Here is a 24,783-nt window from a genome sequence, read left to right as displayed (position 1 = left end):
AGAGAAGACACTTCTGTTGTTTTAAGCCACTTAAGTTGGTGGTTTGTCGAGCAGCAGCCCTCGGAATCCAAAACAACATGGAGCCCAGAATCAAAGGGAACCCGCCCTGAACTCTGAGGAGAAACTATAACCAAAGCACGTTCCTTCAAGTCAGAATGAAAACTATGCGCTTTCTTGAAAACACATTGATTTTTTTACGGAAGACTGGGAGTAGAGCAAATGTGAGAAAACCCAAGTTTTTCCTCTGGAACATGGTCCATGCCATTGACAGCTAGGGTTGGAACTGGGTTTCCATTTTCCACTCGGACAATGAGTCAGAGTAGTAAAAGCAGCCAATAATAAGTCCAACTTTACAACATCATTTGCTTAAAGGAGAAAGAAACGGTAGCAGACGGTGTTTACATTTCACAGACCAAAATGTCACAACGGCATATGGTTTTTCTGCCTGATTTTATTAAGTACGTTTCCTAATACAAGACTAAAGCTTGAATCTAGTGCCCAAAGAGAGACTTTCATATCTTTTAAACAAAACACATTAGAAATAACACAGGAGGAGAGAAAAGGGGCTGCTTACCTGTTCTGCCTTTAATGTTAGTTCGATAAAAATCTGCTGTAATTTTTCATTGACAAAATTGATACAGAACTGTTCAAAGCCATTTTTCTGAAAGAAAAAAAGAAGTTGCTTGCATGTAATTTTTTCTGCGAAATCATTATGAAGTCGTTTCTTAAGTGGTTAAGTGAAATGTTTCAATGTGAGAAGCCTTAACAGAAATGTTGGAGGCATCGGGAGACAGCAACATAGTTTCTATTTGGGAGAAACTATTTAGTAAAGGTACATGAACAACTTAACAGAAGCAAAAAGGAACTGTAGCAGGTTTTCCCCCCATTACCTAGAATTCTTTCTTTCAAGCCAGATGAAAGGCATCCCCCTCCCACAGCCCCAGTTGTTCAGACTGGCCTTACCTGGAATATTTCAAAGCCATAGATGTCCAGAACGCCAATGTTGTACTCCTCATGGTCCTTCTCCATTGCTTTGTTGATGGACTAGGAGAAAGTAAGGAGGATGGCAATTAACTCCTTTTATTTCCTATCAGAAAAGGGCGGGGCGCCTGGGTGGCTCAGTGGGTTAAAGCCTCTGCCTTCAGCTCAGGTCATGATCCCGGAGTCCTGGGATCGAGCCCCACATCGGGCTATCTGCTCAGCAGGGAGCCTGCTTCCCTTCCTCTCTCTCTGCCTGCCTCTCTGCCTACTTGTGATCTTTCTCTCTGTCAAATAAATAAATAAATAAATAATCAAAAAAAAAAAAAAAAGAAAGAAAGAAAAGGGCATGCGTGGGGGACAGGGCAGCAAGACTGTACAAAGCAAATGCAACTGCCTACTGGAAACAGAGGATGACAGGAAGAGAGGTGACTTGCAGTTTAAAAAAAAAAAAAAAAAAAAAAAAAGGCTTGCTGCAAGGTCAAGTACTCTGGAAAACCACCAGGATCTGAAAAAGCTACTATGGCTTCATGATGAAAGCCATGAACTTCTGGCAGTTAGTTTTTCTCAGGAAGTCTGGAGAATTGGAAGTAAATGTCATCTTGGATGACTTGACGTAAAGCCTACTTCATTATAAAGAACCGATAAGACTACATCCATAAATATTATTTCCACTGACCCTGTTCAGTAGCCCTTTAATGGCCCCCTAACAGCTGGGAGGGATATCGATGTCTGGGACCAGGAGCTTCGACAGAGGGTGGGCGGGCTACGGATAATGATATGAGTCATCATTATGAAAGCGAGGAGAATGTAAGTAGGCTCTGTGTATCTACCGTTCACCTGTGCCAGGCTTTGCTTAGCACTTTCCACGTATTTGTACAATCAACCCTCGCTACGATTTTGCCAACGAGAGTGACATTAGAATCCCCAAGGCTGCCCTGGGCCAGGGACAGGGTCTGGGGTTCCACGGAATGGCACAATGTCTACTCCACCTGTGTTCTGGATCACCGTGAGAAGGGACATGCAAGTCAACGGCTGGAATTAACAAGGGGCAGGGTGCAGTTTCCACCAGGGGGCTCAGGAGGGTAGGGGGGTAGGGAGGGACAGAGGAGAAAAGTTCCCAGAGGTGGTGAACACCTGGACGAATGTGGAAGCACCAGAGGTGTTTTCTGGGCCAAGAAAATGGCGTGGCCTCTTCGGTGAGCTAATGCATCACGACACACAGCCCTCAGCCCGGTGCCCGGCGCATGCTCAGGGCCCAGTAAATGTCAGCTCTAATTACACAGGACGTTCATCCGCTTTCACCACACACAAAATAAAGGGCAGGCAAAAAGAAAAGAAGGTAGGAAGCCCAGCACTGGGAGGCACAAGAGACATGGGTTCTGCTGTCAACACTGCATCACTCTCTTGCTGAAGGGCGTCGGGCAAACCCACCAATGCCTAGGCTTACGATTCCCTTGTCAGTAAAATGAGGAGTCTGGACAAGTTAAAAGGATGACTCATGTTTAGTATGACCCTGACCTTCCACAGAAAGTACACAAAATCATTACCCTATCCTGCCCTGCCCTACTCAATCCTAACCACACCTAACCACACTTAAAGCCTTACAGATGTTGTTGCCAAGTTCAAGGAGATTTTTTGAAGCGAATGGCCATGCTGCTGGTCTTGCCTTAGGGTCCCCCTATGGTTCTTTCTAGCTTGAATATATAAAAGACAGAGCAGCAGAAGAGCTAGAACATGGCCAAATTACCTGGGTGTAATTCCTAGATTTATCACTTAATTGTAGTGTTACTTTGGCTAAGTTCCTTAGCCTCTCTGTGCCTAAGTTATCTGTAAGACGAAGATAATAATGCCCACATTGTGTGGTTGTGGGAAGAATTCTATAGCTTTTTTTTTTTTTTTCTAAAATACTTAGAATGGCATCTGGCACATAGTAAGGATGGTAGAAGTGTTTGCTATTTTCTTCTACCATTCAGAGGATATGATGATTAACACAGCCTATCGCTGGCAGCTCCATATTGCTGAAAGACTAATTTTCAGAATCTATGTGGTACACATATATATACATATGTGTGTGTATGCATATATGCACATGTATATACAAGTATACAGGATTATGGAATTATAAAACACTCTATGGTAGTTTTAAAATATATCTAAAAAAAACTTTGATACTTTTCCCTTCAAAAGGTAGAACTTAATTCTCCTCCCCTTAACTGTGGGCTCTACTGACTTACGTCTAATCAACAGAATATGGCAGAGTGTCAATGCTGGGGTCCAAGCTTACAAATTAAAAGCTTTCTGGTTTCTGGGGTGCCTGGGTGGCTCAGTGGGTTAAACCTCTGCCTTCGGCTCAGGTCATGATCCCAGGGTCCTGGGATCGAGCCCCACATCGGGCTCTCTGCTCAGTCGGCAGCCTGTTTCCCCCTCTCTCTCTGCCTGCTTATGATCTTTGTCAAATAAATAAATAAAATCTTAAGGGAAGAAAAAAAAAAAGCTTTCTGGCTTCTTCCATGTTCTCTCTCTCAGATCACTCCCTCTGCAGGAAACCAACTGCCATGCTGTGAGGCTATTCAAACAGCCGGAAAGAAGGCTCACGTGCCAGGGATCTGAGGCATTCTGCCAACAGCCCTAGGCGTACGCCATCTTAGGACGGGACCTTTCAGGCCTAGTCAAGCCTTGACATGGCTGTAGCTCCAGTCAGCCTCTAGACTTCGGCCTCACCTTAAGTCAGAGCCATCAAGCTAAGTCACTTGTAGAAACTATGACAGAATAAATGCTTATTGGTGAAGCCACTAAATTGGGGGTTAATCTGTAACATAGCAATATGTGATACAGTATTCTAAAGCTGAGGCTCAACAGTCAACCAAGCATCATGACCACAGGTCTCCCCTTTTTCTGTTCTGTCGTTCTGGCTTTACTGAATATTTTGTCGTAAGAAGCTGTTACCATCTTAACGTCTTGCTGGACAATTCTAGAAGCCAAGGTGGGATTCAACGACTCCAGGGTGAACGGATAAAAAGTAGAGGAGTAAGCTAATGGTTTTAAGGAACAGACTAAAACATGAAAACAAAGCTCTTAGTAGTTTTAATCTTTAAGAGCGGAGATGTGAAATGCCACCAACGTTCACTTGTGTTTACTTACATCTACCAAGAAATCAAAGACCCGGGCATGCAGAGCCTTGGCGAGGGCATCTCTGGTGTAACACGCTTGCTCCACGTTGAGGGTCACGTGGATGGACTCCGACTTGCCTCCCCACTTGCTATCCATCTGCCGGCTTGTGAGCTTTTCTTTCAACCTGTCCTGGTTTATCCCCAGAAGATACGCAGGAAAAGCCAAAACTATAGACAACAAAACGAAACATGATGGTCTTTCAGAATTTTAACAATTCATTTCACAAACATGTGGAGGCATTTTTGTGTGTGCGCATGAACACCTACAAGACACCATCACTGGCCCCCCAAAAACTTTCACTCTACCCAAGACTGCTTATCAGCAGTCCCACACACACCCATCCACTTTGTTTTTCTCAATTGTTCTATTACATGAGTCAATTCCTCTGACGGCTGAGACTTCCAATAATACAAATCAGTGATCCGAGAAGGATGGTGAACCAATCCCCCTGTGAGATCACAGCTACATGCCTAAAATGGACATCTTTCCAAGTTTGCAGGAGGGCAGCCCGGAAGGAACTAAATCAAGAGACATTTCTTTGGCTCCCAAAATTGTTTTCTTCCTTTCTGGTATGGTGTTTTCACAGCATCATTCCCAAAGATGTTGAAGCACCTGGTATCATGGGAGTAATAATTCAATACCATAATAATTACCTATTTCTTGAGGGCTTACCACGCATAGAGTTACTAAAGAGGACAGAACACATAATGTTAAGAAACCTTGAAGACAGTTTATATGAGGCATGGATAGTTTGCCAAATTAAGAAGCCTATGAAGAGCTGAATATGTGATACAGAGAGATAATAAAGTCCTGGAGGCATTTAGAACAAGAAGCTATTATGACTTGCTGGGGTCATCGAGGAAGATGTGGGATCCCGGTGGAGCCTGAAAGGAGCAACAGGATTTGTACAGATGCAGAGGAAAAGAGGGGAGAGCAGAGGGATGGGCACACGAGTGAAGGCAGCAGGGAAGGAGACACGGTCAAGGTCCAGCAAGTGCACCAGCATTGGCCATAGCTGGAAAGGTAGGCAGTCACAAGGTTAGGGGGACCTCTGACAGCAGAGGTCCTTTGGGCTGGAGTCAAAGTCTGGGTCAGGAGGTGTAATTTACAAGATGTCTCTGGGAGAGGCAGATGGAGTAAAATGGAAGGCACTGGTGCAGCGCATGTCACAGCACACCCATCCCACCCTGAGGACATGTAGTAACACAGCCTTGGTCTTCGAAGAGAAGAGCTGAAAGATGGCTTAGTAACTTGCTGCAAGCCACGCAACTTGCCAAGAGGAGGGCCAGGGATTTAATGGGTTTTCTTAATTCCTGCTCGAAACACTCCAATGTGAATAAGTGATACCATTCTGGATCATGAAAGAATGCTCAGGCTTTTTTTGTAGTATGAATGAAAGATTTTCACGCACACAAATCCCAACTCCAAACTTGGATAGGAGTCTTCTTTTTCCACATAAAACTGTATCAAAAGTTTCTGATAAAAGGATTTTGTTAAAGACTTTATGCTAATGCTCAAAAATCACAAGCCTCCCAATAAAGGATAATCTGAATTTCACAGATGGTGTTAGAACGAACGGGCTGACATTTCTCAGTAGATACCTTCCAATGAGATTAAGTCAGCGAAGGCATTCTGAAGACGTGTAATGCCAGAACAAGGTATTTATTATCTATGCTAGTGTTCTACAGAAATGCTCAGACTCATAGAAGGGCTTCCTTTTACAAAGGGCACCAGAACAAAATCCAGGGTATTCATTTGCCAATGGTCAGTTCCCTTGGTTTGTTTCATCTTAACACCTAGGTTTAGGAATCTGAATGTGTCTTCTGCTAAATTGAAACTTAAGCTTTGCACAGGGCAAGGACGTAGGACGCCCGTAAGCCAGACTAGACACATGCGTGGTTGTTGGGAAAACCAAGAGACATTTCCCAAAGTGTCTGACATATGAGAGCCTTTATGAAGGGGAAGCCACCACCATTAGGCAGTTAGATCCATTTCGCATTTGATACAGTGGATATTATTACTACTGGTTTATAGTAAATTCACTATTCACGCACTGAATACTTTGATACAATGAATAATTAGCCTCCATTTGTCTGCTTTGTAAATATGCACTTCTCCCAAGCCCCTGGTCACGCTAAAATAGGGACACAGTTAAAATATGGTAAAAATGGGGTGCCTGGGTGGCTCAGTGGGTTAAAGCCTCTGCCTTCGGCTCAGGTCATGATCCCAGCGTCCTGGGATCGAGCCCCGCATCGGACTCTCTGCTCTGCGGAGAGCCTGCTTCCTCCTCTCTCTGCCTGCCTCCCTGCCTGCTTGTGATCTCTCTCTCTAATAGATAAATAAAATCTTTAAAAAAAAATATGGTAAAAATGTTTACACCACTCTTTATGACCACAACTAAAGAAATGCCACACAAAGGGCTAAGTCCTTGGGTCCTTATCTAAGACCAAAAAAACCCACTCTATCTTCCAAGTCCCCCATGGCTTCCGTAGAAGAAGGCAGGAGTGAAGGACCACAGGCACTTGAAATACAAGGCATGGAATGTGGCCAAGAGTCAGAGCCACAGACTCAAGAAGACCCCTTACAAGTTTAGAGAGGAAATCTGGTACTCGCTTGGGGGGAAAAAAAAATCGATGCCATGTTTTTCAAGTACAAGCTTTTATGGCCCTGTATTTTCTTCAGCAGCTGCCCTGGTGCTGAAATTACAGGGCTGTTCATACTGACATCCTTCAGGCTGTGAATTTCCATGAGGGCGTGTGCAGGTGTGGCTGGAGAAGGACGTCAGTCAGTACAGAAGCTCGGAGGCTGCAGGGAGGCAGGGAGGGAGGGAGGCTGGGGCGGGAGCAGGCATTAGTTTCAAAATGCTGCTGTAACTCTGATACTGTTAATCAGAGTTACACAGAACATAAAGGAATCTGCTAGAAAGTAACGTTTCAATGCATTTTGAAAAGGAGAATAGATTTCTGTTACTGCACTGAAGTGTAAGGAAAAGCTGGATTAATTTTTCCGTGTGCATCTTAAGTACAGAGGAGATAAACTAAAAAGACGTAGCAAAGACAAAGTGCTGTTGGACAAATGTAAAAGAAACGGCAAGGTAAATGTGGGCTGTCCTCAGTGTTGAGGTTCCGTACCCTCTAACCCATCGGCCACAAGGCAAAGAAAGATGGGCATCGTCACTCATGCTTCCCATTACTATTTATGTATTTTTTCTCCCCCTTCAACAACAATGCCTTGGGAGCAAGACTTGATTCCAAAAGTATGTCATCTTACTGTAGGGACTCGGGCAGAGGCACATGTGCCTAAGTGAAGTCTGTTTGACTGCTCAGCCGCATACAGGTCTGACTCAGGCAATCCTACAGCTCTACTAGTCTGGGGTTGGGTCATTAACAAAATCTGTTGTCACTGAGGGCTGTTTTGCTTTACTAGGTCAGCTGTGACGGCAATCTTACCATCCTTTCTACGATAGCTACAGAAAGTCTGCTTTCTTCTGTTATAAAAACATGGGTGAACACTTCCCTCTTACTCCACAGGAGGTGCCTGGGGGGCTCAGTGGGTTAAGTGTCTGCCTTTGGCTCAAGTCATGATCTCAGGGTCCTGGGATCGAGCCCCGCATCGGGCTCCCTGCTCCGTGGGAAGCCTGCTTCTCCCTCTGCCTGCCACTCTCCCTGCTTGTGCTCTGTCAGATAAATCAATAAAATATTCAAAAAATAAAAAAATAAAAATAAATGTATTCCACGGGTATACTCAAACATGAGAAAAGAGGAAACAAACCAGGTTATTCATTTCAGTGCGTTCATTCAGTGTTGTAATCACAAAGGTTCTGCCCTGATATCATCCCTCAGTAGATGACTGGTTCAGTACAAGTATACAGAGCCAAGTAATGGAACACTGTAGCTAAAAAGAGACGATGCTCTTAATCACTAGAATAACCTTCAAGATATAATGTGAAGTGAAAAAGCAACTGTAGAACATGATGTGTGGTGCCCCATTAAGGCACAAAAGGGAGAAAAAAAATAGACGAACATCATGGCTCGGGAAACACATATCCCCTGAAAGGAATAAAGGAGCGTGGCAACTCTGGTGCCCTCTGGGGAAGGGAACAAGGTGACGGGTGAAGGGGTAGATGGGACACTCGGCTAAGGGAATGACTCACGGTAAGGTACGCCAAAGGAGCAGGAAAGAAAGTCTCAGAAGGAGGGCCCAGTTCTTTGCTAGATCTCTTTGGTCTCAAGCACAGCCTCTCCTGATCTCCCCCACTCCAGCGCCTCCAATCCAGGCACTGCAAGGCAGTTGCCAACACTGGGCCTTACCCAGTTGGCTGAGGAGACTACTTCCTCCCGACATCAATGTGCAATGAACCACTTCTTGGCTCAAGCATACGGGGGAAGGCTTGCTGTGTCAGGGTTGTTTTGTTCTCCAGCAAAAAGAGGCAATAAAAGATTGTACTATCCAAGAAGGCAAGAGAAATTCATCGTGCTTCTACAGCAACCACCAAGAAACCCACACGGTCAATGTTGAAAAGACAAGTGTTAATGACCCTCCTGGATATCTATGTGCATTTGTTAAATGGGAAGGAAAATGTATGTTCAATCTAACAAAGTAGTGATTATTATTAGGTCCTGTTTCTAGACTTTATGCAGACCATGTGTATTTATTGCTCACCCCCCCACTTCCCTGGTTAACATAATTCATCTTTATCAGAGACACATCAGAAGTTAGCAGAACTTCCCTTTTTTAATCACAAAAGAAAACAAAAATATTTTAAAAAGAGCCTTATTTGGAATGGTAATAGCCTCCCTGCATTGTCAGCAATGAGTGGGATACTATTTATTACTAAGCATCTAAATTTATCATCCTGGAAGAATGCTGAGAAAGGAAGAAACATCTTCCTGGATGGTTAAAGGCTGTGTGAGTTGAGAGCAGCCTGGAAAGCCATCTGAGGCCTCAGAGGCTAAAGTCGCCCACCATACTGGCCATGGCGGCTGGCAGCACACAACCCACCACGGGTCTGCAGGAAGGACTGATGTCTTCCCAAAGAGCACACATGATCATTCAGTCTTCAGCCTCGCACTATAGCAGAGGGGACCATGAAAGGCGATCACCGGCAATGTCAACAGGATAGCCAGTGCCCATTTGTTTGCTTCCAGAATCCAGTCTAAACCAGCTCTCAGACAAGCTCCAACCTGGGAGCTTCCCATCCTGTCATAAACCGGACCAGCTGCTCTTCAGGACCTCGAGATGAATGCAGACCCCACCGGTCAGGTACAGAGATTTCTCTTAGGAGACAAATCTTGGGACTTCTTTAGCTATTACTCTCCTCTCATTAAGGCATCACTTTATTTTTAAACCAAGGTGTGAAATTGGGCCAGACTCCCCCAAGGCCGACGGTACGTTGAAACAAACATCTCATGAACGGCCTCCTGGTGTGGGATGTGGTGAGGAGGGTAGGTGCACAGGAAAGGCCAGACTCTCTGAAGGCCATCTGCTCTGCCCCGACAGGACACGAGACTTCCCCACATCCCCGGCTGAGACCCCAGCAAAGGACATCGGCCGGTTACCTCCGCCGGAGCTAACCGATCGTTCACCCGCCTTCGCCCGCCGTGCGCCGGAGCTACTCACACTCCTCGCTCTCCACCGCCGCGTAATTGCCAACTTCCTTGAAGCTGATGTTCCCCAGGTGGAGGACGCCCGCCACGATCTGCAGCACCAGCGTCTGCTCCTCCGCGAAGATCCCGATCACGTTCATCGCGTGCTGGGAGAGGAGAGAGAAATCATGCAGGTGGGTTGGCCGCCAGCTTGCTAAGCACGTAATGAAGAAGCCGAAGCTTGGATGGACTTGTGCGGTCACACTGGGGCTTAGCTGGCAGGGGCAGCCGGGAGGCCCCGTAGGACACGATCACTGCCCGGCGCACACTCATCCCTTTTTCTCAAGTGTCAGAGGCACGCTGGGAAGGCAGTTCTGTCTTCGGATCCAGCCCGCGATCCCCCAGCAGATCCCCAGGAGCAAAGATATGCAGAGGGAGCAGCAGCTGCACCCACAGTCAGCACCCTGTCCTTGTGCCCCTTGTGTCCTCACTGCCATGCCCCTCCCGCCAAGGGCACGGATGCCCCCTTTCCAGTTACTCCAGGGAGACTCTGGAGATCTTCTGCCTCATCAGGAGGGTGGGGAATAGATTGTATTCGTGAAAGGATCTTGACCAAAAGTCTCCAGCAAATGAAATAAAAGTGTAACAGAAAAGTCTTGTTTCTGAGGTCCGTTAACTTCAGTAAAAACAGCTGAAATGCCAAGACTTATTTATCTGAATGCTATAGAACACCACACGCTAGGACCAATGCAGGTCCTCCATTTCCATTTCTTCTCCCCACTCCTTTGAGGCCATGTGGCCCCATGGTGGCCCCATTCCTGCACCCAGGATGCAGTCTGCCTGAGCAGCCTGCCCCCCTCCCACAAGCAGGAGGTCAGCTTCTCTCAAAATGCACCCCTACTTGCCCTGTCAGGGTCGCTGCCTCATACATGGGCATGGGCTGAGGACGGGCCTAGTAGGAAGCTGACCCAAAAGGCAGAGGAGGTGTAGAGTTCTTTGAGGCTAAATGGGTGAACAGCCCAGCCCCAGAAATTTCTAGACTGACTTACTGAATTGTTTCTCTGAAGATGTGACCCTTCAATAACGTACCGGGGTTGACCCTTGGTACCATAACATACACACCGCCTGAAGGGCAGGGAGGCGAGGGCTGCCCTCTGCCCATTCAGTGTGGGGGTGAAGGGAACGCACTTGGAGGTGCTGAAGACCAGGAGGGCGGTCTTCGCTTCATCTTTCTGAGGCAACAGCTCAGCAACAGCCTAAGCTCTAGGTAAACCATGATGATAAATATATTACCTACAACAGTGTTCACCTGGTAACCAGAGTTGCCTGGGGGATGGAGGGGGGAGGGAAGAGGAATTCACTCCTTTACCCATTTCAGCTCGTTCGGTGGTGCTCGGGCATCTGGGCATGTGGCTGTCGAAGGGTGCTCACCCACGGGTTTAAGGAAACGGGGTGCTTGCAGCAGAATGAGGGGGAAATGTCCCACTGCTCTTTGCTCTTAACTCTCCTGGCCCCTTCTACCACAGGCGACACGCAGAGGCCCTCCTGCCTGGCCCGGAGCCCGCACTTACCAGCGTTTCCTGAAACTCCCGCCTGTCGTCAATGTCGTCCACCTTGTAGGACCCAGAGAGGCTCAGGTAGTAGTAATAGTCCATGCTGGTGATGCCCAGGCTGTGCTTCTGCTCTGCAGAGGCGCCCTCGATGAGCTGGATGAAAGGGAGCGGGGTGTGTGCGGTGTGCCCGCAAAGCCCAGGCCCCACTCCCGGGCCCAGGCGATGAACACGTTTTGACCCTGCCTTCTGCAGTGATGCGTGGTCCTGGTCTCCAAACTATGGGCCTCAGGATAGCTGCTTGGCCTGGGGGAGCTGCGGATCATCTCTGCAAATTCGAGTTCTGAACTCTGGTAAGACCTACAGGAGCTGAGAATTTGCCCCTCATCCAGTGAGGAGGACGTATGGGTGGACGCAGGGCTGTATGGGTGAGAGCCCTCAGAAGAGTGGAAAACAAGCCAGATCATAACCACTTCGTTCCTGCTCAACTTGCTGATGGCTTTTATGAAGTGCAGCTGCCCCTCGCGCTTCTCCCCACGGATGCCTGGGAACGGCAGCCCCAGGTCCCGCTCTCTGGCATTCTGAAACCTCCCACCCGATGGACCGTCCCGTGGCTTTCTGTTCCCGCTCTGATGTTTGCCTTGGGTCTGAGCAAGACCCTCTTAAAGGGCTCCCCACTGGTGTTCTAGAAAAATACACATCAACTCGTGGGGAGAAAAATGGTTTGTAGTGTTTGCTGACTCCTACGGTGTAAATACTCCTACCACGACTGATTTCAGACTACTCGAAAACAGCACTGAAGGACGAAGTGGGAAGGGACACACACAGCCCGTGCGAGGGGGCTCCAGCAACACCCTGCTCCAGCCCGGTGGGGTTTAGGGAGAGAAAGGGCGTAGCCATACTTCTCCACCTCCGTCAAGTTCCTAATGTCATCTCAGCTCCATTACAGAGAAGTTCTAGGTCACCCATGATATCAGGGTCCCTGAGCTTTCTTCTACCTCCTCAAAATATCTTCGTGCCACCCCCTTCCTATTTCCCCCCTTCTGTGTGTCCTCCCCACCTACATCACGAAGCCCCTCATTTGCATCTTCAACCCCCACCCGCTTCTCAACCCTCTTCAGCCTGTGGACACATGCTGCTCTTGGCTGTAAGCTTTCCCTTGACTCTGAACTTCTCCAAGCTGCAGAATAAACTTCCTCATCACGCGCTAGCCACCTGCCAGAATGATCTGCCATCCTCTGAGATAGCTATGTAATTGAAAAGGCTGGGTGTGAGCTCCCCACACTGCTTTAATTTCCTTCTAATCCAATGATCTTCAACAAAGTAAAACTGAGACAAAAAAACAGCTGCACGCCTTCACACAAAGTCTGATGTGGATCCCTGATAGATGAAAGAAATGCTAATATGTAAACTCATGCATAAAGACGTTGTTTTGGCTCTTTTTCTCTCCGGTGCTTGAAACTCGGGAGCCATCATGAACGACACAGTAACTATCAGGACCAGGAAGTTCATGACCAACCGTCTACTTCAGCGCAAACAAATGGTTATTGATGTCCTTCATCCTGGAAAGGCAACAGTACCTAAGACAGAAATTCGGGAAAAACTAGCCAAAATGTACAAGACCACACCAGATGTCATATTTGTATTTGGATTCAGAACCCATTTTGGTGGTGGCAAGACAACTGGCTTTGGCATGATTTATGATTCCTTGGATTATGCAAAGAAAAATGAACCCAAACATAGACTTGCAAGACATGGTCTGTATGAGAAGAAAAAGACCTCAAGAAAACAGCGAAAAGAACGCAAGAACAGAATGAAGAAAGTCAGGGGGACTGCGAAAGCCAATGTTGGTGCTGGCAAAAAGTGAGCTGGAGATTGGACAACAGAAGGAGTAAAGATGCTGCAGTGGCTTTATCTGTGGTTATTGTGCAGATTTTTCATGAGAGGATTAATAAACTAAGAATGTTAATGTGAAAAAAAAAAAGATGTTGTTTTGGTATTATTATATTTCTTAAGTACTCAAAAACATTTTAAAAAGTAGGCAAACGCAAGGCTACCCGAAGCCTTGGGACACAATCAAAGAGCAGCCTGCACACAGCTCTAGCCTGTTGGTGGCTTCTGGACCTCCAGGTCAGGGCTTCCTGACCCGGGCTTAACAGATCCTTAACCCATCCCTAGTCTTTTCTCCGACAGCTCCCCTTCGGGAGATTTCCGCCCTTGCCAACCAGGCTTTGTTCAGGCCACTGGACTTGCCAGGGCACTCTCCCCACCTCATTCCCCTGTGCGCCCTCCATACCTCTCCTCGCCCTCCCAGCCACATGTCCCCATGTGGACTCCTGCGGGGCTAAGAGACTAAAGCACTCCTACTTTTGTTCTGAAGTTATATTAACACTTTCTTGATTATTTAACTTTTGGGAAATTCTTATCTTCTCTCCCCAAGAACTTACTCTCCTTGCAGGTGGGACATCCCCACAGTTTTTTGCACACTGACTTATACATTCTATAGGAATAAATACTCTTGGCTTGGCAGACTAGATTGTCTAAACCTGAGAGCTGAGAGGGGAAAAATTATTTTTTTAATGTGGATAAGGAATAAGGAAATAAGAAAGAAAAAAACATAAAGGAAAACCTGGTAAAATATGTGAAAGCTCCGCTCTCCGGGGTTCCTCATCACCACCCTGGATTTTTCCAGAAGGAAGTTGGAGATCTTTCCACCATCTGGTTCCCCACCTGGACTGAACTGGATTTCAAAGTATTTTCCCTGCAAGAAAGTTAGGGGTTTCCTTCAATGGTTAGTGAACAGAAACACGATGTTCTAGACAGGCTTTGAACGTAGCATATAATTCAAGGAAATTCATTAATGAAAGATACATTCTGAATTATTCCCAGCTCTGGTCAAGACTTCCTCACTTCTTCCTATCAGACAATAACCAGGGCTTTTGTCCAGTCACATGATTCTTTATTGAGAGAGAGAGAATCTATCCTTCCAGCCCGACTAAATAAGGATATGCTGTATTCCTTGTCCATTTCCCCATACTGTGGGTGCTTGCCTGCTCAGCCGGAAGCTGTAAAGAATGGGATAGAAAATCTCAAGGTTGCCTTGATCCAACAGGAGTGAACCCTATCAGTCTCTTTCAGGGAGAGCAAATTTTCCCACTGCCAGATGAATTTCCATGGCTTTGAGCAAAAAGCATGCCGTTTACCTTGGGATCATCTAGCGTTCTTACAGAAAGTAAAAACACTTGATTTTAAACAATGTTCTTTCCAGCTAGTTGGGTATGCAGATTTTTGTTGCTGTTGTTGCTAATCATTTTCTTTTAAATTACTGCTCAGAAAGAACAAAGGAGAATAAAGCCCTAGGATTTAGCTGGAAAGGTGTCCAGGTTGTTAAGGAAATGACATTCTTTTTCTCGCTGGAATGTGGTTGCTCTCCCATCCTTGGAAAGGGCCAGGAGCGTAGTAAGTGTAGATGAAGGAAAAGAGAATGTGGGTATCAGGGAGCGGTATGGCCTGGGGTCGAACTGGCGAGCATGCCTGGCCTAGCTGCATTTCACATTTTAAAAAAATTTTAATATTTTAAAACATTAAATATTTTTTTAAATGTGTACACTGATGAAATCCTCCCATTTCAGGGCTGCCTCCTGCCCAGCAGCAAGTCTGGGACTAGAACCATAAACTCATTAAGGACAAGAAAAGCACATTTCAGGTTTTTCCTGCTGCCTACAGTATCCATCATCTCCCGGGATCCTGCTAAGTCAACTGCGTATTCCTGGTATCAGAAAGGCTACAAAGAAGGCCACCCTCTAACTGTCTGTGCATCTTATTCTGATGACTCCTCCCCACTTCCTCCAAATAAATCCCAAAACAAACACCAGAAGCACCAGATGGAGAGAGGAACCACTAACGACTGCTATCCCAAATCAGTGCTTCCTGAGAAGCGACGGCTGCACGAGATTCCCCATGCCTCCGGTTAGGATGACTATTCCTTCACCATCTTTTCCTTTTGGCACATTTTGGAGGGAATAGATCAGTGTCTGTCCATAATGTACCCTCTAACCATTCCCCACCGATGTAGGGGTGGGAATGAAACCAAACAGGACATCAAATCCAGGAAGGGCAGATGCAGGAAATGGCAAACTCTTAAGCACTTCCAGAAGTGGTTGGAAACTTTGGTTGCCCTGTTGCACAGGCCTGGGGCGCACCCCCCTCCTTTAAAAAAAAATATATTTTATTTATTTATTTGAGAGACAGAAAGCAGGAGCAGAGAGAGCAGCAGAGGGAGAGGGAGAAGCAGGCTTCCCGCTGAGCAGGGAGCCGGATACCGGGCTTGATCCCAGGACCCTGGGATCATGACCTGAGCTGGACGCAGATGCTTAAGTGACTGAGCCACCCAGCTGCCCCAGAGAAGTAAATCCATCTCTAGGGACTGGTACCCAAACCTGAGCAGTTTTAAAGAGCCTGAGTGATTTTTATATGTGGCTAAGGTGGAGAACCGCTGTTCCAATAAATAGAAATGCTAATATACAGTTCAAGTTTATTATAGAAGAGTTAAAACCCCTAATAGGAGACCAAAAGTTTAGTTCTGTTGTAGAGCACCCTGGGGGAAAAGAGAAACTTGTGTAAAAAAAGAATGTTTCGGGGCACCTCGGGTCGTGATCCTGAGGTCCTGGGGTCGGGCCCTGCATCGGGCTCTCTGTTTGTCGGGGAGCCTGCTTCCTCTTCTCTCTCTGCCTGCTTCTCTGCCTACTTGTAATCTCTCTCTGTCAAATAAATAAATAAAATCTTAAAAAAAAAAAAAACCAAGGGATTTTTCGTTTTCATAATTAAATGGAAAGAAACACTGATTCTTGATAATGTTTTATTTCTCAAGCTAGGTACTGAGTGCACTGGTGTTCACTGTATTATTTTAAAATATTTTTTGAAATATTTCACCATGTATTTCTTAAAACTGGAGAAGATTTGTTTAAGTGGAGCTATGTGAGTTTTTATGATTCATACAGCATGTCTATTTTTGAAGAGATTTTATTTAAATTTTTTAAAAGATTTTATTTATTTGACAGAAAGAAGGAGAGAGCACAAGCAAGGAGAGTGGCAGGCAAAGAGAGAGAGAGGAGAAGCAGGCTCTCCACCGAGCAGGGAGCCCAACTCGGGACTAGATCGCAGAACTCTGGGAATCATGACTTGAGCTGAAGGCAGTAGCTTAACCAACTGAGCCACCCAGGTGCCCTAGAGATTTTATTGTTATGTAATCACTACACCCAGTGTGGGGCTTGAACTCTTAACCCCGAGATCAACAGCTGCGTGCTCTACAGACCAAGCCAGCCAGACGCCCCTGCATGTCCATTTTAAAAAGAGAAATTACCTATATTCCCACCCTGATACCCCTTCTACTGTCTCCCACTAAACAACCACTTGTTAACAGTGTATTCAAACCTTGATTTATAGACAACTTAGTTACCTTTGATATAATGTGCCTTTTAAAATAAAAATGAGACCAAATTACAAATATGATAAATATAGTTTTATATCTTGTTGTTTCTTGAAATTTAACCATATATTATGGATCTCTTTTAAAACAAGCCATTATTATTTTTTAAATTTATTATTTTTATTAACATATAATGTATTATTTGCCTCAGGGGTACAGGTCTGTGAGTCGTCAGGCAAAACAGATCATTATTAACAGGGAACTTAGATATAGTACCTATTCTTGGGTCAACGAAAATGAACATTAAAAAAAATTTTTTTTTAAAGTGGGCACCTGGGTGTGGAGCCCAACACAAGGCTTGAACTCACACACCTGAGATCACGGCCTGAGCCAAGATCGGGAGTCAGGCGCTTAACTGACTGAGTCACCAGGTGCCCCTGAACATTTTAAATGTTGATAAAATTCACCAAATTGCTCTCCTGGGGGAATGTGTCAGGCTTCAACCAATAGTGTTTCTTCTCTGGTATTATCAAACTCCTTAACATTTGCTCATCTGAGAGACAGAAAATGATATATGGCTTTAATTTACATTTCTCTCATTATTAACGGAAACATCTTTGGATGCCCCATCAGACATTCCCGTGTGCGTGTGTGTGCGCGCACGTGCGTGCGTGCGTGTGTGTGTGTGTGATAGTGTGTGTGTGCGTGTGTTCACACTCTTTCTCATCTTTTCATCAGGGTTACATGAAATTTTATAATTGGAAAAATTGTAAATGCTGGGTATTTTTGTTTTGTTTTATAAAAAATGACCGATGTATCCTCCTTGTCCAAGGATAAAGAATAATTTGTATTGGAGACATCAAAATACTGATTTAATTATGGTTTTGCTCTCTAAGGAAGGCAAAAAGGGCGGGGGGTGGGTAGCTAGAGAGTTGAATTTGGTCAAGTGCATTTTTACAGAGCAGACCGAGACAGACAATTAGGAAAGAAAGGTCAAGTGGAAAATTCATTCACATTTTTTTTTTGTATTTCATTACCTAGCAACTTCAATAACACAACCCAGGCATTGAGCAGAAAAATATGAGTGGAGAACGAATGAGTGAATACTGTGAAGAGTATTGAACGGCAAGGAAAGTGAGGGCAATAAGGACAGATATAACTCACCAGGGAATCTAACAGACACCACACGAGACTTTAGTAAGAATTCTCTTGCAAATAGCACCTTCCTTCCAAAATAGAAGGATGAAAAAGAAATTGTGCTTCTCCAAAATTCCCACTATTTATTTTTAAATGGTCTGGAATCAGCCTCACAGATGGCTCCTTGAACGGTTTACCGCCAGACAGAATCTACGGTTGAGATAAGACATGAAATCTACATAAATCAAAGCCACCGGCCAAATACTCATTTCTTTGTAAATGTGGCTTTTTGTCAAGGGGAATATATTCATATGCTTCCTCGCCAGCTTTCCAATTCACCCCCTGAGGAGACACTCAGGCAGAAAATGTCTAAATGGGCATTCATGACAACGCATTTGGCTGACACTTTCATTGCCTTGGGTTAAGTGGACTGGTTGGGAGGCCATCGGACAGGCCAAGCCAAGCTGCTTTTGGACGTGATTATGTTACATGAACATATCTAAAACAAATACACAGAGCTCTTAGGGGCGGGTAGCAAACTGGCTCACTCTGGCAGACAGAGAGGAGGAAGGTTCTCTCCAAGGTACAGGACTGAAGGGTCTGGTCCCTTCCACGTCCACTGCCCAGGTTCCAGGAAGCAAAAGCAAGACAAGAAGACCTGCGAGTCTAACCGACTCATTTATTTGTCTGGGAAAGGAGGTCTTTTCTCCAAGGCACAAAGCAAACCCCTCCAGGACCAAAGCTGACACTTTTATCAATTTTTATCTTCCCTAGTCAGGCAAATCAAGTTGAAAACCGTTTTCAAAAATTATCTTCTAACCCGAGGCTCAAAAATAACTTCAGTTAAAGGGCAAATGGATGCCTGACAGCACAACGCTATAGGAAATGAGGAAGAGATTGAAAAGCTGATGATATGTGAAAAGCTCCCATTTCCTTGGGGATACCAGACTTGAAGCAGGAATATCAACAACATCCATCAATCAGGCGACATTTTCCGAAACAGCGAAGAGACTTACAAAGCGGCTGGAGTTATTGTTCCGGACGGTCTTGGCGTTCCCAAAGGCCTCCAGGAGCGGGTTGGACTGCAGGATAATGTCCTTGACGTGCTGTCATGGCAGACAGGTCAGAGGTCAGGAAGGTATAAGCACCAACCAGGCAACAAGAAACCACACTTTCCCTAAGCATCCGGCTTCTGAAGGCAGTTAAGATGAGGTCTCAAATCTACATGGTCCTGGGGTTTCTGGAAGATTAACACTTTCCTCTCAACAGACCTAAACTTGCTTGTGTGTTTGTGTCTTCCAACTCCCTTGACTTGATGCCTGATTCCCTGGAGCCAGGGCACCACCACCAGGAAAACGGGATCCACAGATATCCAGGACTGGGTTTCCAAATTGGATGGTGGGGCTTGACCTTGCGCTCACAGGCATGCTGAGAGTCACAGCGGGAAGGCGAGTGAAATGGGAAGGGGCATCTCGCTGCCACGCTTGTCAGTCTTTACTGTCCCTACCCCTTTTCCACCCAAATTCTCCACCTGCCTATTGCATCCCTACCCACTCCCTCTTCATGGCCAGGGAGAGGTAGCTTAGGGGAAATGAAATAGTGTCTCCTCCCAGACAAGGTTGTGGGCACACAGGCCTGTACTTCCTAAGCTTTCATGTTCATGAATCACCAAGGGATCTTGTTTAAATGTAGACGCAGACTCAGTAGGTCTGAGGCAGGAACCAAGAGTCCGTATTCCTAACCAGCTCCCTGGTGCTACTGGTCTTGCCAAAGTGGAGCCACGTTTGGAGCAGCAAGGGCCAATACTGGATTATATGGAACAACTCCTGGCCCACTGAAGAGGAAGGATTTGGTTTTCAAACACCCCAACTTTTGTGCCAGACTGAAAAGTGTGCAAAACACTCTATGGGCAAGACCCCTCAACAGATAGGAGTTGATGTTGGAGAGGTCTTTCAACAAGTGAGTCATTCCTTGTAGTTCTAATTATTCACATGCTATGGTTAAACATGTTCCAGAAATAACAAGTCTTTCATTTGTGCTCTTTAGCTACTGACTAATTTCAAGCCAAGAGCTCTGTATCATTGTCCTCATAGGAAAACAGGAAGAGAAAAGTCAACAATAGACGTCTGCAGTCCGGCCACTGGGTCGTGGTCTGTGGCAAACAGGACTAGATTAAGGCCCTAACGACTAGTTAACTATGTAACAGCCAAAGTGGTTCCTTCAGCAACCTTCTGAACACTCAGAAGAGGAACAAGAATGGGAATTTCACTAACTGGGATATGTGGTTAGCAATGGCACCAAAGGCAAATTCTGGGTGGTCCCTCCCTGGGGTCAAGTTCAAAGCTTAGAAACATCTTCCAAGCTGCCTACTCTCCTTTAAAAACTCATGGATTTATACAAACAATGCTTTCTTTGTAAAATTAATTATGACTTTGTGGCTCTTCATCAATCCTTGATATCTGTTACTGGATACCCTTTATCAACACTCAGCTTCTAATAGGGCTAGAACCAAAGAAAGGCTCTTCCTTGTCTCTTCCCTTCTTTCATTATTGACTTTTAAGCTGAGAATCCTTCTGCATTCATCCATCATCCATCCATCAACTATCAAGATGTCCAACAGAATTGTGTGGCATGTCGTCAGCATTTGGGGAAAAGGCCAAGAACAAAAATAAAGGTACAGCCCAGCCATAAAAGAACATCCCGAGTTGGTCTTCATGCGAACCTTCTAGGGATAGGGTGTGATCACAGGAATGGAGACAATCAAGTGGCACCACACCAACCTATGTTCTTGTGTCACATTCACTGTCCAACACTGAAGCCACGAGCCACGTGTTGCCTTGAGTTGCAAGAAGGCTAGTCACAAATGAGAGGTACTGTTAAGTATAGATTACATGCCGGATTGCAATGATTTAATATCAAAAAGAATGTAGAGTGTCTCATTAGTTTCTTGATATTGATTATATGCTGCAATGATCATGTTTGGGATATGCTGAGTTAACTACAATATATTTTTTAAATTAATTTTGCATGCTTCTTCTTACTTTTTAAAAATGTAGCCACTTGAAAATTCTAAATTATGTATGTGACTTGCGCCGTCTTTCCCCTGGGCAGTGCTTCCCTAAATCTTCCTTTCATTGAGTGAATGAAGCCACTCTAAGGCCTTTTACTATGTGAGAGGAATTCTGCATGCTGCCTGAAGCCTTCTGACCCAACAGGATACAGCGTGACGGAGAACCATTTAAACAGCAGACAGAACTACAGTGAAGAGAATTTTGATATATCTTTTTAGCGCCTACAGATGACTGCACTTCTTCAATGACTCAGATTAAAACATTAATTTTTATGGGGAAATCTACCTGGGAGCGTGAGTACCAGTAAGAAACTGTTCCCAGTGGTTTGTGCCAGTGATGGGCCCTATGCATTTGGGAGCCCTCTGTGGACCCTAGCCCACTTCCGCCATCATCCCCTGCTCGTTGGGGAGGGGGCTGCACTCATTCCTGCAGATGCCAATGCCACTACCATGATGGGTCAAACGAAAGACAGATGACGCTGTATCTTCTGTTCTCCATACTGCACGCTCAAACGTGCTGCCTCTCAGCCCATATTGTATTCCTCTCCTTTTTCACCTCCCCTGTGTCCTCATTCTTCTGGATCTTCCTGCTTTCCTAATGTTACCCTGTAACTTTTCCTACTTCCTTTCTCTCCCCCACCCCCTCCCTCACCCTATTTTAAGATTTTTTGGAAATGTAGTCACATAGTTCAAAATTTAAAAGTTTCAAAAGGATAGAGGGCAGAGTGTGCCCTTCCCTTGGTCTCCCAGTTTCTCTCCATGAAGAACCCATTATCAGTTTCTTATCTATCCTTTCAGAGGTATGTTATACCTATCCAAACAAACAGGGAAATACGTTCTCTTATGCTCCTCAAATGGCAACACATTATACACAATGTTGTGAACCTTGCTTTTTGTAATTCATTGTTATCTTGGAGATCATGACTTATCAGTATGTGAAGCTTCATTTTTTATGGCTGTCTAATATTCTACTCTATTATGAACCATAAATTATTTCACCAGTCTCTGACTGATGAACCTTCAAATTGTTTCCAATCTTTTACACTACTAAAAAAAACTGTATCAAATAACTGTATCATTTTGCATTCATTTCAGAACATCTAAAGGATACATTCTCTTAAGCAGAATTGATGAATCAACGGCTACATACACATAAATTTGATAGATTTTGCTGAAACACCCTCCATAAAAGTATACTAGTTCATGCTCCTCCCCATAATGTACAAGAGGAACTATGTTCTTATATTTTTACCAACAATGTGTTTAAAACACTACAAAATTTTTGCCATTCTGTCAGTTAAGAAATAGTTCTTTGGTGAGGTTTTAATCTGCACCACCCTTATTGCCATGAGGGTGAGCATGTTTTCATGTTTTATGCGTTGTCCCTTCATTTATTCCCTTTTGGGATTTTTGACCTTTTTTATTGATTTGTAAGAGCTCATTCTATACCAGGTATCTCCAACCCAGGCTATTTCTTTACAGATTTCAAGCTTCTTGGTTACAGAAGTTGATTGGTTATATGTCTTTTCTGTGGAAAAAAAAAAATCTTTTTTTTTAAACGGCAAATGGAGACTTTTACATCTCACGTAAGACAGGGCCTCAAAATGGGCCAAGTCGCTAACTCACCTGGACTTTGGGACCTCCTCCAGATACTCTAGAGATGTAACTCATGATGTACTTGGCAGCCACTGTCTTTCCAGCACCACTTTCTCCACTGAGAAAAGAAAGACAAAATTACCCACCCATGAAGAAGATCACAGCCCGTTCCCTCCCCCTGACCAACCAACCAACCAAACAAACAAACAAAAAACAAGAAAAGAAAACAAGCATCAAGGTATTCAGTAATAAAATGCACAGTGCTGGTTGAGAAAGGCAAATTCGTGCCAGGAAGGCGTCAGCTCCCTGACTTGTATGAGCAACACCAACGCAGTTTGTGGACCAAGGTCTTGAAAACGATCACATCAGAATAGACAATGAGGCATTCTAAATGCCCAATAATGGAGAACACAATTAGGAACATTATGGGATATTGGAAGGATGGAATAGTAGACAGAAATTACAACTGACAGGAAGATTGCAACCTTAGGGGGAGAAAGCATAGGAAGTCATGTTGAGGGAAATAAATCAGATAAAATTCTATATGAAAACATGGTTGCAAAATGTAAAGAAAAAAAAAAATTGGGGGAGGGGGAGAAGACTAGAACTACCACAAAGTATTTACAGGGGTTCTGGTAAAGTGAAAGATACCATGGAAGACTCCTTTCAGTTCATTTGATTTCCCCAAGCTTTTAGTAACGCATGAATTACTTCTGTAATTAAAAAATAAATAAATAAATAAAAAGAAACCGTAGGCTCTCTCAGGTTTCAAACCGTGTGCCCTGAAGTGGTGTAAGCAACTTTATTTTAGAAGTTCTAAAATTAAATGATGAGGCAATATTAATCACATCCTGCATAACAAAGACTACCTTCCGTTTGGTGGCCTCACTGCACGGGGAAGCCCTTTTGTTAACAGTGTACAGTCTGCTCTTCAAAATACCCATTCTTCCTTCAAAATCCCCTCCAAATGATGATGACCTCAGCTCACAATGCGCTTAAGTCAGTCCGATTTCTCATCTCTCTCTTGGTTGCCTTTGTGTTATCAATGGCTTGGTTACTCAAGACAAGAGGAAACGTCTGCTTAGGGTACAACCAAGCCAGGTGTCTTCTGCTTCAAAAGGACACCGAAATAAATTTGGAAATAATTTGATATTTTGAAAGAAAACAAACAAAAAGATGAAGGTAGCCATCAGAGCAAAACTCAGAACTTGGTGAATTTCCTTGACGTAATACATGTTTAATTAGAGAGATAAGAGGGGAGAATAAGGGAAAAATCCTCTTTGAGGGGCTCTGAGTCCATCAGTGTGACTCATTCACCATCCCAGCACTCAGAGTTCCCAGCTTGCTGGTCATGAGAATAGGGAAACCAAACTGAAATTCCCTAAGACATGGTGGCAAGAAGAAAACCAGCAAGTCTGGGAGGAAATGGCACCCTGTTCATACAGGACATGCTTACACCCAGGCACAAATAGGTATAGCAAATATTTCAGGTCTATGAGGAAATGATCTGTTTAAATGGTCCATGTAATCAAATGATTTTATATGCAAGATCCAGGGTCAAAACATGCACTCTTGTTCACTTGAAGCACAGGTTTTGTTGACAAATGAAACTCCATTTTGTAATGTTGTAAATAACGTGCACAGTCAAGAATATTGAAAGTCCTAAAGTGTAAAGGTACAACCAACCAATCTAATAATCACACAGGCATTTATAATAACTAGAAAATCACGTGGCAACATACAAAAGACTGCAGCTGAGGTTAATGGCAACATAAGCAGAAGACAATATATCTATAATGTGATCACAACTAGGTAAAACAACACCCCACTGAGCAGAGAGCCCCATGCGGGCCTCAATCCCAGGACCATGAGATCATGACCTGAGCCAAAGGCAGATGCTTAATGACTGAGCCACCAAGGCATCCCAAGAAAAAGAAATATTTCTGACTTGCGGCACCTGGGTGGCTCAGTCGGTTGAGTGTCCGATTCTTGATTTTGGTCAAGGACATGATGTTGGGGTCATGATATTGAGCCCCACATTGGACTCTACGCTCATAGTGGAGTCTGCTTAAGTGGAGTCTCTCCCTCTGCCCCTCCACCTGTGCTTGTGTGCTCGCGCTCTCTCTCTCTCTCTCCCATAAATAAATAAATAAATAAATCTTTCCAAAAAAGAAATATTTCTGACTTATTGAAGGGCTGATATATATAGATGATTCCTTTTTCTTTGGATGTGATTCCTCTTAATTGCTTAAATTTTTGATAGGT

General features: G+C 44.6%; 2 protein-coding genes across 2 annotated transcripts in view; one reads left to right on the top strand and one right to left on the bottom strand.

Annotated features, from left to right (window-relative positions):
* Positions 1-24,783, bottom strand: part of MYO1E (myosin IE) — a 193,177-nt gene that overhangs the window by 56,418 nt on the left and 111,976 nt on the right. Inside the window, exons 5-12 of the mRNA XM_032864826.1 lie at positions 22,549-22,636; positions 18,869-18,958; positions 13,917-14,048; positions 11,309-11,443; positions 9,772-9,904; positions 4,123-4,319; positions 964-1,044; positions 575-661 (exon numbers count right to left, since the gene is read on the bottom strand). Of these exons, the coding sequence (XP_032720717.1) occupies positions 575-661; positions 964-1,044; positions 4,123-4,319; positions 9,772-9,904; positions 11,309-11,443; positions 13,917-14,048; positions 18,869-18,958; positions 22,549-22,636 (943 nt within the window). The remainder of the gene's footprint in view (positions 1-574; positions 662-963; positions 1,045-4,122; positions 4,320-9,771; positions 9,905-11,308; positions 11,444-13,916; positions 14,049-18,868; positions 18,959-22,548; positions 22,637-24,783) is intronic.
* Positions 12,742-13,271, top strand: LOC116871927 (40S ribosomal protein S24-like). The gene has a single exon (XM_032864827.1). The coding sequence runs from the start codon at positions 12,762-12,764 to the stop codon at positions 13,152-13,154; it is 393 nt and encodes a 130-aa protein (XP_032720718.1). The 5' UTR covers positions 12,742-12,761; the 3' UTR covers positions 13,155-13,271.

Source organism: Lontra canadensis, unplaced genomic scaffold (genome assembly GCF_010015895.1).
Source record: "Lontra canadensis isolate GAN:19392208 unplaced genomic scaffold, GSC_riverotter_1.0 scaffold28, whole genome shotgun sequence".
In the NCBI taxonomy this organism is placed as follows: Eukaryota; Metazoa; Chordata; class Mammalia; order Carnivora; family Mustelidae; genus Lontra; species Lontra canadensis.
Note: the sequence above shows the minus strand (reverse complement) of the source record. Positions and strands in the feature narration are given on the sequence as shown.